General features: G+C 43.8%; 1 protein-coding gene across 2 annotated transcripts in view; it reads left to right on the top strand.

Moving 5' to 3' along the window:
• Positions 1 to 15654, top strand: part of LOC146857534 (uncharacterized) — a 364382-nt gene that overhangs the window by 232316 nt on the left and 116412 nt on the right. For both annotated transcript variants that reach the window (XM_085648076.1, XM_085648077.1), the window contains exon 8: positions 7357 to 7683. In XM_085648076.1, coding sequence (XP_085504202.1) covers positions 7357 to 7683 — 327 coding nt within the window. The remainder of the gene's footprint in view (positions 1 to 7356; positions 7684 to 15654) is intronic.

Below are 15654 nucleotides of genomic sequence, written 5' to 3'. Positions count from 1 at the left end.
GAGGATAACTGGAGAAGAGAATAAATGTTTATAAACTTGAGACGCGGAAGGAGAAAGAGACAAGACACAGAGGACAGTGGGAGGCGAATCTGATGAAGAAGTATTGAGTGCCAAACTTTTGTATGTTTACTGAATCAGTGAAATTAGGGATGTATATTTAGACACATAAGTGATAGGTAAAGAAAAACGTGCTTGAGCAGCTAAAAACGTTATACATGTATCATTTTGGAATAGTTGATGTACCCAGAGAAGTCCTTAGCATGCCAATCGTTACAAAAATAATTCTATTATTGATTTTAAGATGATTATTATACCATAATGAAGATTGCAAAAAACGATCCTTAGGAGAGAGATGATTAGTAAGTAAAGGTTGAAGAATTCTTCAACTATTATTAAAAATGGGAAGAGAGAGAGACAAAGGACGATGAGTAAAGGATAAAACTTCTTGGAAGGAGAAAGGTTGAAGAAATTGTTTTTCAACAGTAGTCCACAACGGTAGTAGAGATTCCTCGCTGTCCTCTTGAAGTAGTAGAGAAGTTTGTTTAAGAGAGAATGCAGTATGGTAGGATTGAAAATCTAGAAAATTGACACCACCTACTTGTTCTGGTCTTTTAAGTTTGTGTAAAGACATACGAGGTTTCATATTATTCCATAGAAACTTAGATAGAATAGAATAGATTGTTTTAAAATATGATTTAGGAATGTTTATGGGAAGATGTATAAAAGTACTATAGGAACCAACATCATTTTGATCGTGTCGTGTCGAGGCGGTCCCACCAAGACAGAAACATGGGATTCCACCTGGATGTGGTAGTTTTCAATAATATTTGTAATTCCTTAAAATTTGTTACCATGGATTCTTTAATGGACGATTTGAACCATAAACTCAAGTACTTGATTTTATCTGAGTTGCAACGAAAACCAAAAAAAATATAATCCACTGAAAAATATAGTCTGTTTAATGGGAGGATTTCAAATTTTTCACTATTTAGTTTATAACCAGACACAGAGGCAAAAGAATGTACTTCCCATAAGAAAGTAGGTAGAGAGGTCTATGTTTGTGATAGAAAAAGTAAAATATAATCTGCATAAACCGAGAGTTTTAATTGACTGGAGCCATATTTAAAACCTGTAATCTGAGAATTTGAATGGATCTAAATTAAAAAAGGTTCAACAGATACAATAAAGAGAAGAGGAGAAAGAGGACAACCCTGTCTTACCCCAGAGATAAAGGAAAGGAAGAGGAGATAAGACCATTAGCTAAAATGGTAGAAACAGGAGAAGAGTAAAGTAAGGAAACATAATTTATAAACTTAGGACCAAAGCCAAACCAGGACAAAGTTGAAAAAAATAAATGACCAATAAAGGTAGACATCTCTCAGACAACACTAGACTTTTCTTTAATGTCCTTACTAAAGCCAAATTGTGTCAAAGATTCTTTAGCATCCATCTCTTTGGATGCCAAGAAGGCTTTCGATAGAGTTGGTTGGTCATTTATATATATATTGTTCTCGTCCAATAAAAAATAGAGGTAAGAATTTCTCTAAGCGTAAAGCAAACATTTTCACAAAAATGTTATAATCCAAATTAGTTAGAGAAATGGGCCTATAATTTTGACAAAGAGTATGGTCTTAACATTGTTTGGGAAGAAGGCATTTCAAAGCTTCTTTTTGGAAGATATAAAGAAGTGAAATAATTGATGTAGCTTAGGAATAAGAATACGAGAGAAATAAGAATACAATTCATTTGTAAAGCCATCAGGACCTGGAGCTTTACCGCGTTTAATGGATCGAATAGCACGTAAGGATATTTAATTCTTGGATTTCATCCTCTAATATTGAAAAATCTAGATCAGAAGAGGAAGGAGGATTAAGAGAAGATAAGTATTGAAATATAGCATCTGGAGGTATTGGGCATTCAGGGGTGTAAAGATTTTGAAAGAATTGAGTGAATATCTTAATTTCTGTAAACTAACTGACTGTTAGAAGAAAGGATAGAACTAATTTTGGTGCGTTCTTTTTTAACTTTAAGATAATTGGCTAAAGGTTTTCCCGCTTTATTTTGCCCCCCCCCCCCTAATATTTGTCTTAGGATTTTAGTAAAAACTAGTTAGCATTTTCAGTAGATATTTTGTTGAATTCACATTTGGCTTTGATTAGTTCATCCAGCAGGATTTAGAATTTGTATGAAAAAAGAATGTTCTAATTGTTTAGTGCGTGCCTTAAGAGACTGTAAAGAAAGTAAAGAAGATTTCTTTCGTTGGGACACAAAAGAGATGACAAAATATCTGCAGGCTGCTTTAAAGGCATCCCAGATAATTTGTGAGGATATGCATGGAGTTTCATTCTTAAGGAAAGAAGTGATGATGAAAGATTCAAATTGTTGGGTAAACATGGAATCTAGTAGGAGGGAGTTGTTGAATCTCAATCTGCGTGTACTTTGAGTAGGAGGGAGAAGATCCAGATCTAAAGTAACAGGGGCATGATCAGAAATCAATATGGAACCAATATCTGAATTAGTGATATGTTTTGTCAATGCTTTTGAGGTGAATAGATAATCTAACCGAGATTGGGAAGAGCGTGCTGGAGAAAAGAAAGAATATTCTCGAAGGGTAGGATTGCATAACCGCCAAGCATCCACCAGAGACCTTTGTTGAAGAGTAGAAGTGAATTGAGAATACATAGGAGAGGGAATGAATATGGACTGAGAGTTGCGGTCAATAATACGGTCTATAACCAAATTACAATCCCCATCAACTAACAGATAATTATCATGAAAATACATCAATTTAGATAATACTGTAGGCCAAAAATTTGAATCTCGGGTAGTAGGTGCATACAGTTTAAAAAGAGTCAAAAGGATATTATTCAATAACAGTGAAACAGAAACCCATCTGCCCACATCATTGGAATCTTGTGAAAGAATTTTAAAATCAAGACGTTTATGACATAAAATTGCTACACCATTTCGATTACCCATACCTGGAGAGGCAAAAACATGGCCAACCCATTGTCGATTAAGTTTAGCAATTTCTTTTTCTAAAACATGAATTTCTTGTAGAAAGGCTATATCACACTTTAAATTAGATAAATGAGAAAATACCCATTGATGTTTTATAGAGGAACTCAAACCCTAAACGTTTCTATGAAATGACTCTTCAAGCCATCTACATTAAACTATGAGAGATAAAATGTCTGCAATAATAATTAAAACAACGAAAATGTAACAGTATGATATATGTAAAAATGTTCAGCATAAAGTTTGCAATACCAAACCAGCAAAGATGAATAGCATAGAGGAAGAAATGAGTGGTTATGAAAAAGGAGAAGATAAGAAAAGTAAGGATAGGTAAGGAAGATGAAGGAATAGAGAAAGAAGAAGGAAAAGGAAAAATCATTAGTGAAAGAAGAAAAGTGATTGAAAAAGGATAGGTAAAGTGGGAAAAGAAGAAGCAACAAGTATAAGAAATAAACAAAAAACATATACCATAGATTCCAAAAACATAATGATCGACTACAAAAGACATGAAACAAATGAGGGTGGTGAAGCCACATGAGGAAAATGGCACAACTAACCAGGTAACTCAGGGCGGACCGGGGAGGGAGGACAGCAAGCAGACCAAGAATAACAAAAAGGTATGCATGAAGGAAATATCGCACCTAATAAAAGAGAAAACATAACAGGTAAGTATAAAAGAGAAAACATAACAGGTAAGTATAAGAGACTTAACTAAACGGAACAAAAACAACATAATCAACAAAATCTGAGCAACAGAACATATTGGACAAATAACCGCATAGAATTAAATAGTAGCATGTCTGGAAACATCCATATCATCCTCTCTACATTGCTCCAAGAATCAGTGTAATAAAGCAGGATCTTCATAATTTGTTGTTCTATTTTTGTAAGTCACTTTGAACAAACAAGGGTGAAAGAGCCCAAATCTGGCATTGATAGACCGAAGTGCTGGCCTCAATTCCAGGAATTTCTTTCTTCAGTCTGCTGGTTCTTTGGCGTAGTCTTGCACAAAAAAGAGATTAGAGCCTTGCCATGAAACAAGGCCTTTGAGTGTAGCTGCTTGTAGGATCTTTAATGAATCCGTGTATTCCTGGAAGTATATAATAACTCCTCGAGGTTTGGATGAAGAATCTGTTATGGTTGAAATATAACCTAAACAATGTGCTCTTTGAATATTTAAAGCAGGAGAGTTAGGTAAGCCAAGAACTTGTGGAAGAAAGGATTTGAAAAATGAAATGGCATCTGAGCCTTCCAAGCCTTCTGCCACACCATAAATGCACAAATGAATACACCTGTTGCGGTTTTCCACATTTTTCATGTGTTTTTTTAGTATTGCGATATCCGATTTCATTGATGGTACCTGGTTCATCACAACCTGATCAGAGTAAACTTGCTGCTCAATCTGCCTAACCCTAGTCTCCATAGTAAACCACTTGTCATCCAAAGCTTTAAGTCTTATGTTTGTTTCCTCCATGTATGGTCTAAAGGCTCGTATTTCCTCAAGAAGTACTTCCAAAGTGCTTGGTGGAGGAGACGTAGTATGTGATGGAGAGTCTTTTTTGGTGCGTTTTCCAGAGGATAATATAGTTGAAGTGGTCAGTTTAGGAGGAAGCTTGTTGGTGGGTAGCGGAATATTTGATGAAGCTACCAAAGTGTCCTTATTAGTAAGTGGTGAGGTACTTTCAGAGTTCTCCATACTCGTTGAAAGAACAGAATAAGGATTATGATCTGCCAGAGATGAGAATGGTATTGACAAACCAGTGACACAACAAGAGTTTTTCGTTCTCCCCATAAAATAATGAGTGAGCGTTGGATGCACAGAAAAAAGCAAGACTGCTTGGAAAAAATACATGTCATAGCAGCTGAAGAAAACCGTAGTTGAAATAACAGCAAGAATTCCTGTAGGGTTCAATATATTAGGCAATAGTCTTACGTTATAATGAAGCTCAGCTTAGTTATAGTCCACTCCTGTTTGGCATGAGACCATATTTAAACATAGTGACAAGCGTCAAAACTCATGTGAGGAAAAAAGCGCATTGTCTGTGACAAATTGGCACTGTTCAAATGGTTAATTCTAGTTTTGTTTTCATTAAGACAAAATCAGAGATTTACTGTTGTAGAGGTTCCTTTTACAATCAGCCAAACACCACAACTCTATGAGTATTGAAGGCAATGTAATGCTGAGTCAGTAATCATAATAAACATTGCCAAGCTCCATTGTCTTCACAAAATAAATGTTGCTCATTAAATAAAAGAGAGAATTTGAACATTAGAATATAGTCCATGTTATATTCTGTCCATAAATGCTCCCGTTTCCATTGAGAATATAAAAATGCGTGTCTTCTCTGAAGAAAAAAAAAAATGGCGGGCGCAAGTCCTGTGAGAGAAACGCTCAGCCACGTTGAGATGCAAAGATGCTCACCCGCAAAGAAGAAATTACAGAAAAGGCTTCCAGAGCCTTTAATGAGATGAAGGATTCCATTTGGGAGCATCAACATATCGTAGGTCTGGTGGAAAAGCCGTCTCTCTCGCCGAGCTGCTACGGAGCTCACCTAGCGAGCGACCATCTTCATTGGCATCAAGGCACACCCCCAGTTTGTTTTTATTTTAATGTTGCCCCCGTGCTGCATGATACGTGCCACTGATTAGCACTTTGCAGGCCCTGCCACTGCTACCTTTTACCTGGAATGTTGCACTTTATCGCAGATCTCCTTCCCTCGGACTTATTGTGGCTTAAGTGCTAGCCTTCGGGAAGAATAACAGGTTGTCCTTGGACGGTACAATGGCCGCAGTCCCAACCTATGAAAACACGCTGATACCTTTGTCGTATTGCACTCTGCACCTTGTTTGAATTACCAAGTGGCTGGTTTTAACCTGCCCGCAACCCCTAACAATGCTTTTGTTTTAGGTGTGCAGAATATTTTCTTTGCGCCCCTTACTGGTCAGCAAAATCAGTTACCTTCAATGCACGTTTCACTTTGTATTTATTAGACACAGGCGGATCTTCAGCTTTGTCTAGAGCCACAAGTTTGAAAGTTAAAAGTCTTAGGGGCCGATTACGATGCTGTTTGGAAGGCCTCCTAACGGTATTTGCTCTATCCGAATCGGATCGGGAACCTGTCTTTCCAACTGAATCAGAAAGGTTTCCGACCAACCGATTATGATGCGAGTTAGGCATTAGGAATATACTAATCTGAATCCGACGGTATTCGGAATGACCGAGCCGTATGGAGCAGACTCATTCGTTTCTTCGTGCCATGTTTCCCAACCACCAATTACAATGCTGGATTCGGACAGCCTCTCCGAATCGTGCCGTCCGATTCAATTCAGCAGTTGGAATCAGACTTTGGGGGCCTGTAGCGGGCCACCCTGCACCCGGAGCCTTCCCATTCGGGCCTGTGGGATTACCCATGGGTCCCCCCTTACCAACCAAGCACAGTATGGCAGGCACCAGGGGGGTGCCCACCGCAGGTTGCCTGATTTTCCCCAGCCACTTCTTTCTTCACTGGGATCCAATGCATTCGGTCGGAACATTAGCTCCCATTGAAGTCAATGGGAGTCTGACCGAATTGTATCTGGAAGCATCCGAATGCATCGTAATCGGTCGGTCGGACTTTCCTGATCTGAGTCGGTCGTAAACCATTCCCAAACCGATTCGGTCTGAACCGCATCGTAATCGGGCCCTTAATGTTTTAGCCAACTTATGTGTCTACCATATGCACTAGCATTTTATCAGTTGTAAAAAACGTGTGTACTTTCTCTTGTCCTGGATTTATTTTTATCAGGAATGTGTACCTGTTAAATTGCAATGGTTTTAATTAACTACACCATAAAAAAAATTATTAGTTTAAGCTCGATTGCAGTTCAGAAGATAGTTGAGCTAAATATCTTTTCACAAAAATATCATGTCCTAAATATTGTTTCCAAAAGTCGCTTCCTTTTGGTTGTAGACTTTTTATTATTAACTACAATAGGGCGATATGTTTTTTGAACGGATATTTAGGACAATATTTTTGTCAGACTATCTTCAATACCTGGCCACAGATGAACGAAGATACGCGATGGAAGTCCACTTTTAAGCACAAATGCATAACTGCAGGCATTACCAAACCTTGAAAATGTGTTTTGTTGTATTTACATATGGTACTGTTTTACATTCCAACCCTTTGGTTTAATGAACATGTCATAATTAGTTGTTTTTTTTTTATTATTATTTTTTAGATTGTTACGTTACTTTAGTCCTCATTGTAGTGGCAACTCAAGCCTAGTGTAATACAATCTTAAACAAAGTGTTGTGTGCTGAGGACAATGTAAGTAGTTTGCTTGTTTTTTGTGCAGTGGTGCCTCCAAGAATTGCAGAAATCAGCAGTGATCCCCTGTACCCTGAGCTTGGAAAACCAGTGACTTTATCCTGTGTAATAGAAGAGTTCTTTCCGGAGAAATACACGGTTATGTGGCAAATTGGAGATGACGTCCGTCATTCAAAATGTGAAATAAATGAAGGAAATCCTGTAATAAATCCCGACACTGGCCTCTTCAGTAGTAAGACATCAATCACTTTCAAGACCAGAAGAGAAGACCACGACAAGCAAATATCGGTCAGCGTGCTCCATTATGCAACTATGGGCATACCAGCAAGAAAGCAGCTTCACTTCTTTCTGAAAGGTAAAGTCATAAATCATTGCCTTGTATGCCATGTGCTTTCGTGCATTTAAAACTAGCAATGCTTTGTCTGCAGAGTATAAAGCGACTTGCCTGTAGTCTGACATTAGGCCTGGCTTATTTTAAAATGCCATTTTGTTGTTTTAGTTGCATGGCTTTGGTTCCCTTCCGGTTTTATTGGTATAGTGATCTGCTTTATTGGCATCAATACATTTGTGTATATAGAGTAAAACAACAATTGTAGTGAAAAAAGCATTCAACAGTATTTTTACCTGTAATTCAACAATCAGAGGATGCATAATTATAGCACGCTGTAAAACAACCATATTTGGAATCATAAACAAGGAAAATAGGAAACAGGGGCGGCTGGTGTTAATGGGCATGAGGGGCATTGCCCTACCACCCTAGGGGAGAAAAGAAAGAACCCTCGAGCATCCTGTAATAAATTGTGCTTGTTGCTTGTTGACAAAACTGTCTAAATCTGTGCTTTTGTTTGTGGAGGAGGGTGATATGTTAGTTGGGCAGGGAAAACATCGCCCTGGAGGCATATGCCAGGGCAGTGACTACACACTGGTGGGGGCGGTGTGTATTATTGCGAGGAACAGATTTTCATTTTTGGCATTATTTACATGACCTGGGCAGTGTTGGAAGACCTCCATTAATCACTGGCCAGGAGAGGGGCAGCTTGGGACAAGGTACCAATGGGTGTGTCAGTGACCTCTGCCTCCTTCACTTCCAACCAGCAACTCCTGTTGATTATCTTTGGGTGGGTGGGCTGGGGCCTGTGGGGCTAGTCCAGCAGATTTCTTTCAGGTTGACTTACATGTGTGTTCGCGTTGTGTGCCAGTGCAGTCCTGTCACCATGCCCCAGAGCGAAAAAGTTTGCGAGTCTAATGTTTGCAGTGTTTCTTTTATGTAGTTTGACGTTTCTCAGTTTACTTTCTTTTTTTTTTAAAGATCTTTTTATTCAAAGATAAAACATAAAACCATACAAACCAAATCAAGACAGTACAGTACAATGATCTCACAATACAAAAAACTCAAGACACGGCAAATATGTACATTTAGGCGTTGGGAAACATTACAAAAAACATACATTATCGTTCCATATTCAAAGTAATTAAATATCTTCATTGTCTATCACTCGGGAGGGGGAGGACAACAGGGGTGCACAACAGACCTCTGCTTTCGTTCCATGGACCCCATATTTTGGACCATTTTTGTGGGCAACCCCTTCTTTCATAAACCACCCTCTCAGCCTGCAAGCACCAATCCATGTCTGACTCCCAATCCTTATAACACAGCTGAACTCCACCCCTCCATGTTCTAGCAATGTTACGCTTCGCCACCATACATCCCAGTGTAACCCACATCTTCTCGGTACGTGACAAATCTGTGGCGTCCCAAACTATTAACCTCTTCAGTGCCCATGACGAGATAGTCTCGTCATGGAGCACGGTTGCGCTGTGCCCATGACGAGACTATCTCGTCATGAACCCCACCCACTAGTGCAACACCCGGCACAGGAGGGGGAAAGGGCGTGGCACTGAAGGGGTTAAGGATGCACATCCCGGGGAGTCGTCTATTTTGGAATTACAAACGTGAGTCATACCAGTAATAACTTTTCCCCAATACTCTCGTGGTCTGCAGCTCATTCACTGTGAAGTGTCAAGCCAGCGTGTCCAGTGTCGTGTTGCACAGACACTAGAAGCAACACTTAACGACCGCTACATCCTGAGGTATCTACTAGGTGTAATTTCATCATGACTTGCATTTAACCCCTTCAGTGCCACGCCCTTTCCCCCTCCTGTGCCGGGCGTTGTATTAGTGGGTGGGGTTCATGACGAGATAGTCTCGTCATGGGCACAGCGCAACCGTGCTCCATGACGAGACTATCTCGTCATGGGCACAGAAGAGGTTAAACCTGTGAGCACAGCTTCAAACTTACTTGCATTTACTGAACAGCCGCTTCGTCTTGTGAAGAGGACGCTATATTTGCTTGAGAAGGAACTGCAAGTCCCAGGAAGCCCGGAGGTTTTGCCCCACACCTGTGCCTCCTTGCCGCAGCCTACATCAGCAGCTCGCCGCTCCCGTTTCGCGGGAGCCGCTTCATCTTGTGAGGAGGATGCTGTATTTGCTGGAGAAGGGACTGCAAGTCCCAGGAAGTCCGGAGGTTTTGCCCCGCACCTGTGCCTCCTTGCCGCAGCCTACATCAGCGGCTCGCCACTCCAGCTTCACGGGAGCCGCTTCGTCTTGTGAGGAGGACGCTGTATTTGCTGGAGAAGGGACTGCAAGTCCCAGGAAGCCCCGGAGGTTTTGCCCCGCACCTGTGCCTCCTTGCCGCAGCCTACATCAGCGGCTCGCCGCTCCCGCTTCGCGGAACGTGCGCGGGCGCGCGCCGGGCTAAGCCCGGGCCAAGGGCAGGCCCGTCTGAGACCGTCGGAGACCGGACGAGTCCGGGCCGGGCCCCCCCTCTAAAAGCGCATATACCACAAGGTTAGTCCTGATAAATATAGTATTTGCTTCTATTAACACCTGTTGACTGTCTGGGTTCAAACATTTACAATGAGCAAGCGAGACGGGAAGCTGATGGGTGCTTCCAATGGTGGCAGGGTAGCGGGTACGTTAGATCAATTTATTACAAGGGCAGCTTCTGTGCTTGAGAAAGAGATCGAGATCACTGAGCGAAGACTATTCCTGGACCCGCAACTAGCCAAAAGATCGTCTCTGGGTCTAATCGCCTCTGCTCTCTCTCCGGTGCATTTGGCGGTAAACTTTTCTACACCTACGATTAATAATGAAGCTAGCGGCTTTGCGCTCACCCGAGCAGGTTTACTTTCGGAGAGTACTGTACAAGTATCAGTAGCCGCAACTAATACCGCTGTCAGCATGCCTTTACAAACTTCAGCCAGATCTACAAAACAAAACATAACTAAAACCAATAAAACCATTCCAGATTCTGCAGCTAAAAGGAAGAGGGGAGGTGGACCACAAAGGGCGTCAATTGCGAAAGTGCCAAGGATTAATAATAACGGTGGTTGTGACCTAGCGGTTGAATGCAGTACTTAAGGCAATCATGCCCCGGCCTTTCCGGATTTTAACTTTTCATCTTTGGGTGGCCCTAGCCAGAATTCTAATGAGGAAATGTGGAGAAGGCTGGAAAATTTACTATCAACCCTACTATCTCCTATTACATATAGACTGAGCCGGATAGAGGAGCGATTAACTAATTCTGAATCCCAGGTTAAGACAGGCTTTTCTATGCCAGAGGACTTATTCGCCCAACTTAAGCCTACTCCTGTGATCATTAACAGTAATATTGGGCTTTTGGTGCCAGACAAGGATTTAGCCAAACGTAAGCCCCCAAGTCTGCAGGCAATTAAGCCAACTGCTTCTGGGCCACACACGAATGCAGCTGTAGTAACACAAACAAAAACAGTCCCTTCGCACAAGGATGATGCTGACTTAGGGAACATGTCTAGCGAATTTGCACAATCGATTTCGAGCTCTCCAGATGTTGACAGAGTGGAAGTAGTAAATGTCGCAATGAAGGATGACAACTGTAAAAACTGTCCTTTAGTCAGACAAGTCAGTAAATCTATTCGCCGACAAGGATCCAGAGGCTTGGGTCAGAACGCTGTGCAAGCTAATGATCCGGCCCTTCACCTTCCTTCCGCAGCTGCCCCTTTAGTGGCCGTCCTGATGAACGTTCCACCACTTCGGGAAGCGCAGTCTGAAACTACTGACCAGTTGTTATTAAAATCTTTGCACTGGTTTAACAATCGTCTAAAGGATGTTGGGATTTGGGAGAAGGGAGTTGACAAGCACATGATTATGGCCAGACGAACTCCGTGGATTGGCCCTTCGAGGAAGGAAGGGAATGGTGATTGTGTTGTTGTCAATTTTAACAATGTTCATAGTACCAGATTTATTTTGGATAAATTGGGAGGGATGCCAGGAAGACACATGGATAAAGTGTGCATTTTACCACTAGGGTTTATTTTATAAATCTGGGCCATATTATTCTAATGTGCTGAATTCCCATGGGAAGGATAAGCAACTTTGGGCACCTCTTGGTATAGCACATAGGCCATCAGAGGTCCCTTTGACCAATAGATTTGCTCCACTATCCGACCTAGCCCTATGTGATTGACTACACCTACCAACCTCGACTTGGGCTGAGCACAAGGATAGCTCTCCTATCTTCCCACTAACCCCTCTAAAAGGAATCCACAAAGTAGAGGATAAGAGCCAGGTGTGTGCGATATCTGTATCATGTCTGGGAAAGTCTGCCGATATAACTCCCTCCCAGATTTCCCTGCTATCCTGGAATATTGTCGATTTACCTTCAAAAACCTTGTCCACTGATTGGTCATGCTTTATTGAGGGGTATGATATTATTGCCTTTCAAGAGACCAGGGGGCATATGTATCAACATCACCATTTGCGATTCTCAAATAGCGATTTTTAAGGAATCGCTATTTGAGAATTGCAAAACTGGATGTATTTAAAAAATTGCAAACTTTTTGCGATTTCTTAAAATTCCTTAATTGCGATTAGCAAATTGCGAAATCGCAATTAAGGAATACCTGCCCATTCATTCCTATGGGCCAGGAGACTCATAGGAATGTATGGGAAGTAATTCTCAAATTGTGAATCGCAATTTGCTAATCGCAATTTGAGAATAATTTCAAAGGTGCAAGGGTGTCAAGATGACACCCTGATACACCCTTGAAATTAGCATGTGTGGTCATATGGCGCACATACATGCCCTAAGGGCATGTATGTGCGTCACGTGGCACTTTGTAAAATTACAAAACGTGCATTTTTAAAAGAAATCGCAAATTAACACCAACTAGTAGTTGGTGGTAATTTGCGATTTCTTAAGGATTAATCGCAATCCTTTGGTGAGTGTTACATTTCATTTAAGAAATCGCAATTTGCGATTTCTTTTTACATTTTTTATTGAGCAGTAAAAAGGATACAAGCACATGCCTACAACCGCCTGGGCCGGCCGCTAGAATCAAAAAAAGGATCACACAGTGCTAAAGTCAATGACTGGCCCGTGGGGGCTCCGCACATTACAGAAGCTCCGACTGCACATAAGGGAATCAGGATACACACATTTAACATAAATAACAACTAAAAACAAAAGGCGAGGCGAGACGACATGAAATGGGCGTCTGACCACAGCAGGGGGACTCCACATCCGACCACCCGATAGCGGTCAAGAAGAAGGAGGACTAAGAGGTCAGGGGGGGGTTCACGGGAGAGCCAGGTCTATACTCGGTTATTCCAGATAGGCAAGGAACCTTCAAGGATCAGGGGGACAAGGCAACCTCAGACGTATCCACCAGGGGGGGAGCACAGATATTCCCACGATACTCATTCCACTACCCCCAGATTCTACCCCATGCCCCCGGTTTACCACATACACAGTCTTCTCCCTGAACATGCACCAGTCCATGTTCTCCTTCCATACAGACACGGTGGGAGGCCGCTGGGAACCCCAAAGCTGCGCTATATCTCTCTTTGCGATCATGTTCCCCAGGGCCGCCCACCGAGTCTGGGCCGCATTATAGTCATTGGGCTCCCACACATTCAGAACACAGCGACGCACCTCCGGCAACAGAGCAACCCCGGTGACTTGTCCCATAACCTCATGCACCCGGCGCCAATATTCCGCCACCTCGCAGCACTCCCATAGGATGTGGAGAAAGGTGGCACGAAGCCCACAGCCCCGCTTACAAAGCCCGTCCTCAGAAAACCCCATCGAGACCAAACGGGGACCCGTCACGTAAACACGGTGGAGAATCTTAAGCTGGACCAGACGGAGACGGGCCGGGATGGCCACCTCCTTAGGGGATGACAGTGCGGACTGCCAGTCCTCGTCGTCCAACTCCACCCCATCTCCCGTCCATGCCTCCCGTAGACGCACCAAGAGGTCAGCCCGATTATTGATCAGTTTTTTATAAATCAGAGAGATAGTACTGTCGGGAACGTGACCATCAAGTATGCGGTCCTCGAGGGGCGAAGAAACCGGGACCTTGGTCCCTTCCCCAAAGACCGAGAGCAGGGCATGCCGAACCTGGGCATAACGGAAGAACTCCCTTTCAGTAAGCTCGTATTCGCTCTGGAGCGCCGCGAAGGTTTTAACCGCGCCCTTGACCCATAAGTCTCCCACTCTGCTAATACCGATCGTGTCCCAGTGCTCAAAGCCTTTCGTTGTCCAGAGGCTTCCCAAGCGGTCTGAGGCGAATAAAGGAGTAGCACACGTTAAACGCTCACTCCAGCCCATGGCTACATTCGCCGCCTTCCAGATCCTTACCGCAATCCTAGTAGGGCCCGTGAGGGTCCTTCCAGCCGATTGGGAGTAAAGCGCCCTGTTATAGTTACCGCCAGGAAGCAGGAATTTATCCATCTCATATGCCGGATTCAAGCCAGGCGCATACGTGGCATGGTTAATGGCCGATAGCTGGGAGGCCCAATAGTACCGTCTGATGTCAGGAAGCGCGATGCCCCCGTCGTACCAGGGGAGAGTAAGCTTTGCCAAAGCGATACGCGCCCGCCCGTCCCACACCAGTCTCCTCTGCAGGCTCTCCACCTCCCGAAAGTAGGCCACCGGAATGACGTCGAAGGAGTTCTGAAGTGCATAAAGAAATCTGGGAAGGGACATCATTTTAAACAGCGCTGCGCGACCAAGCGGGGACAAGGGCAGCTTACACCACCGAGCCGTATCCACCCTCAAACGCCGAAGTGGAAGCAGGAGGTTCTGCTCATAGCGAACCGCCGGATCCAACGAAACGTACACCCCCAGGTATTTAAAGCCGGACCGAGATATTTGGATCGGAAGCCGAGGCGGCAAGAGAGGAGGGCCACCAGAGATAGGATATACGCAAGATTTAGACCAGTTAATCGTCAGACCCGAATTTCTCCCAAAGGAAGTAAGGACATCAAAGAGAACATTAAGCGACTGCCGCGGCGAGGTGAGGTATAAGAGAATATCATCCGCGTACAACGAGACCCGGTCCTCGAAGCCCGGGGCCCACCGGATCCCTCTGATCGAGGGCTCCCAGCGGAGCCAGGCAGCGAGCGGTTCCAAGGCGAGAGCAAAGAGCAGAGGGGACAACGGGCACCCCTGCCTAGTACCCCTTCCGAGAGCGAAAGGCTGAGAAACCCGCCCATTGACAACCACCTGAGCCATTGGTCCAGCATAAAGAAGCTTCACCCAGCCGAGAAATCCCTCCCCAAAGCCAAATTTAGCCAAGACATCCCAGAGGAATGGCCACTCGATAGTATCAAAGGCCATCGTGGCATCTAAAGAAACCAATACGGCTGGTTCGGAGAGGTACTCCGCCCTAGCGAGGACGCCGTGGAGACGCCGCAGGTTAAGAGCGGTATTACGATGAGGGATGAAGCCGCATTGATCCGGATGTATCAGATCACAGATAACGCTCAGCAAGCGAGTGGCGAGGACTTTAGCCAGTATCTTGGGCTCTGCGTTTAATAGGGAAATAGGCCTGTAGGAGGCACAGCGGTCTCGTGGCTTACCATCCTTGGGGATCACGACTATAGTAGCCAGACGCTGGTCAGCGGGAAGGGAACCCTTCTCGAGCGACTCCTGAAACATACGACGGAGGAAAGGCGCGATTTTATCCGGGCGTAATTTATACAGTTCAATAGGCAGGCCGTTGGGGCCCATAGCCTTGCCAGAGCGAAGGGAGCGAATCGCAGTGGCAATCTCTTCAACAGACAAGGGGGCGTCCATCTGCTCACGGTCCTCGACGGACAAGCCGGGCAGAGCAATATCCCGCAGCAGAAGGCGAGAGTCATCCTCATCCCTATCAGTCACCGGGGAGTACACCGCCCGGAGGTGGTCAGCAAAACACTCCACAATCTCACCAGGCTCAGTCACACACGCTCCATCCGAAACCCGAAGCTCCGGGACCACACGATTCACTCTCTCCTTCTTAT

This window comes from Triturus cristatus, chromosome 3_2 (assembly GCF_964204655.1).
Source record: "Triturus cristatus chromosome 3_2, aTriCri1.1, whole genome shotgun sequence".
Taxonomy (NCBI): domain Eukaryota; kingdom Metazoa; phylum Chordata; class Amphibia; order Caudata; family Salamandridae; genus Triturus; species Triturus cristatus.
This window is presented reverse-complemented; position numbering and strand designations above follow the sequence as displayed.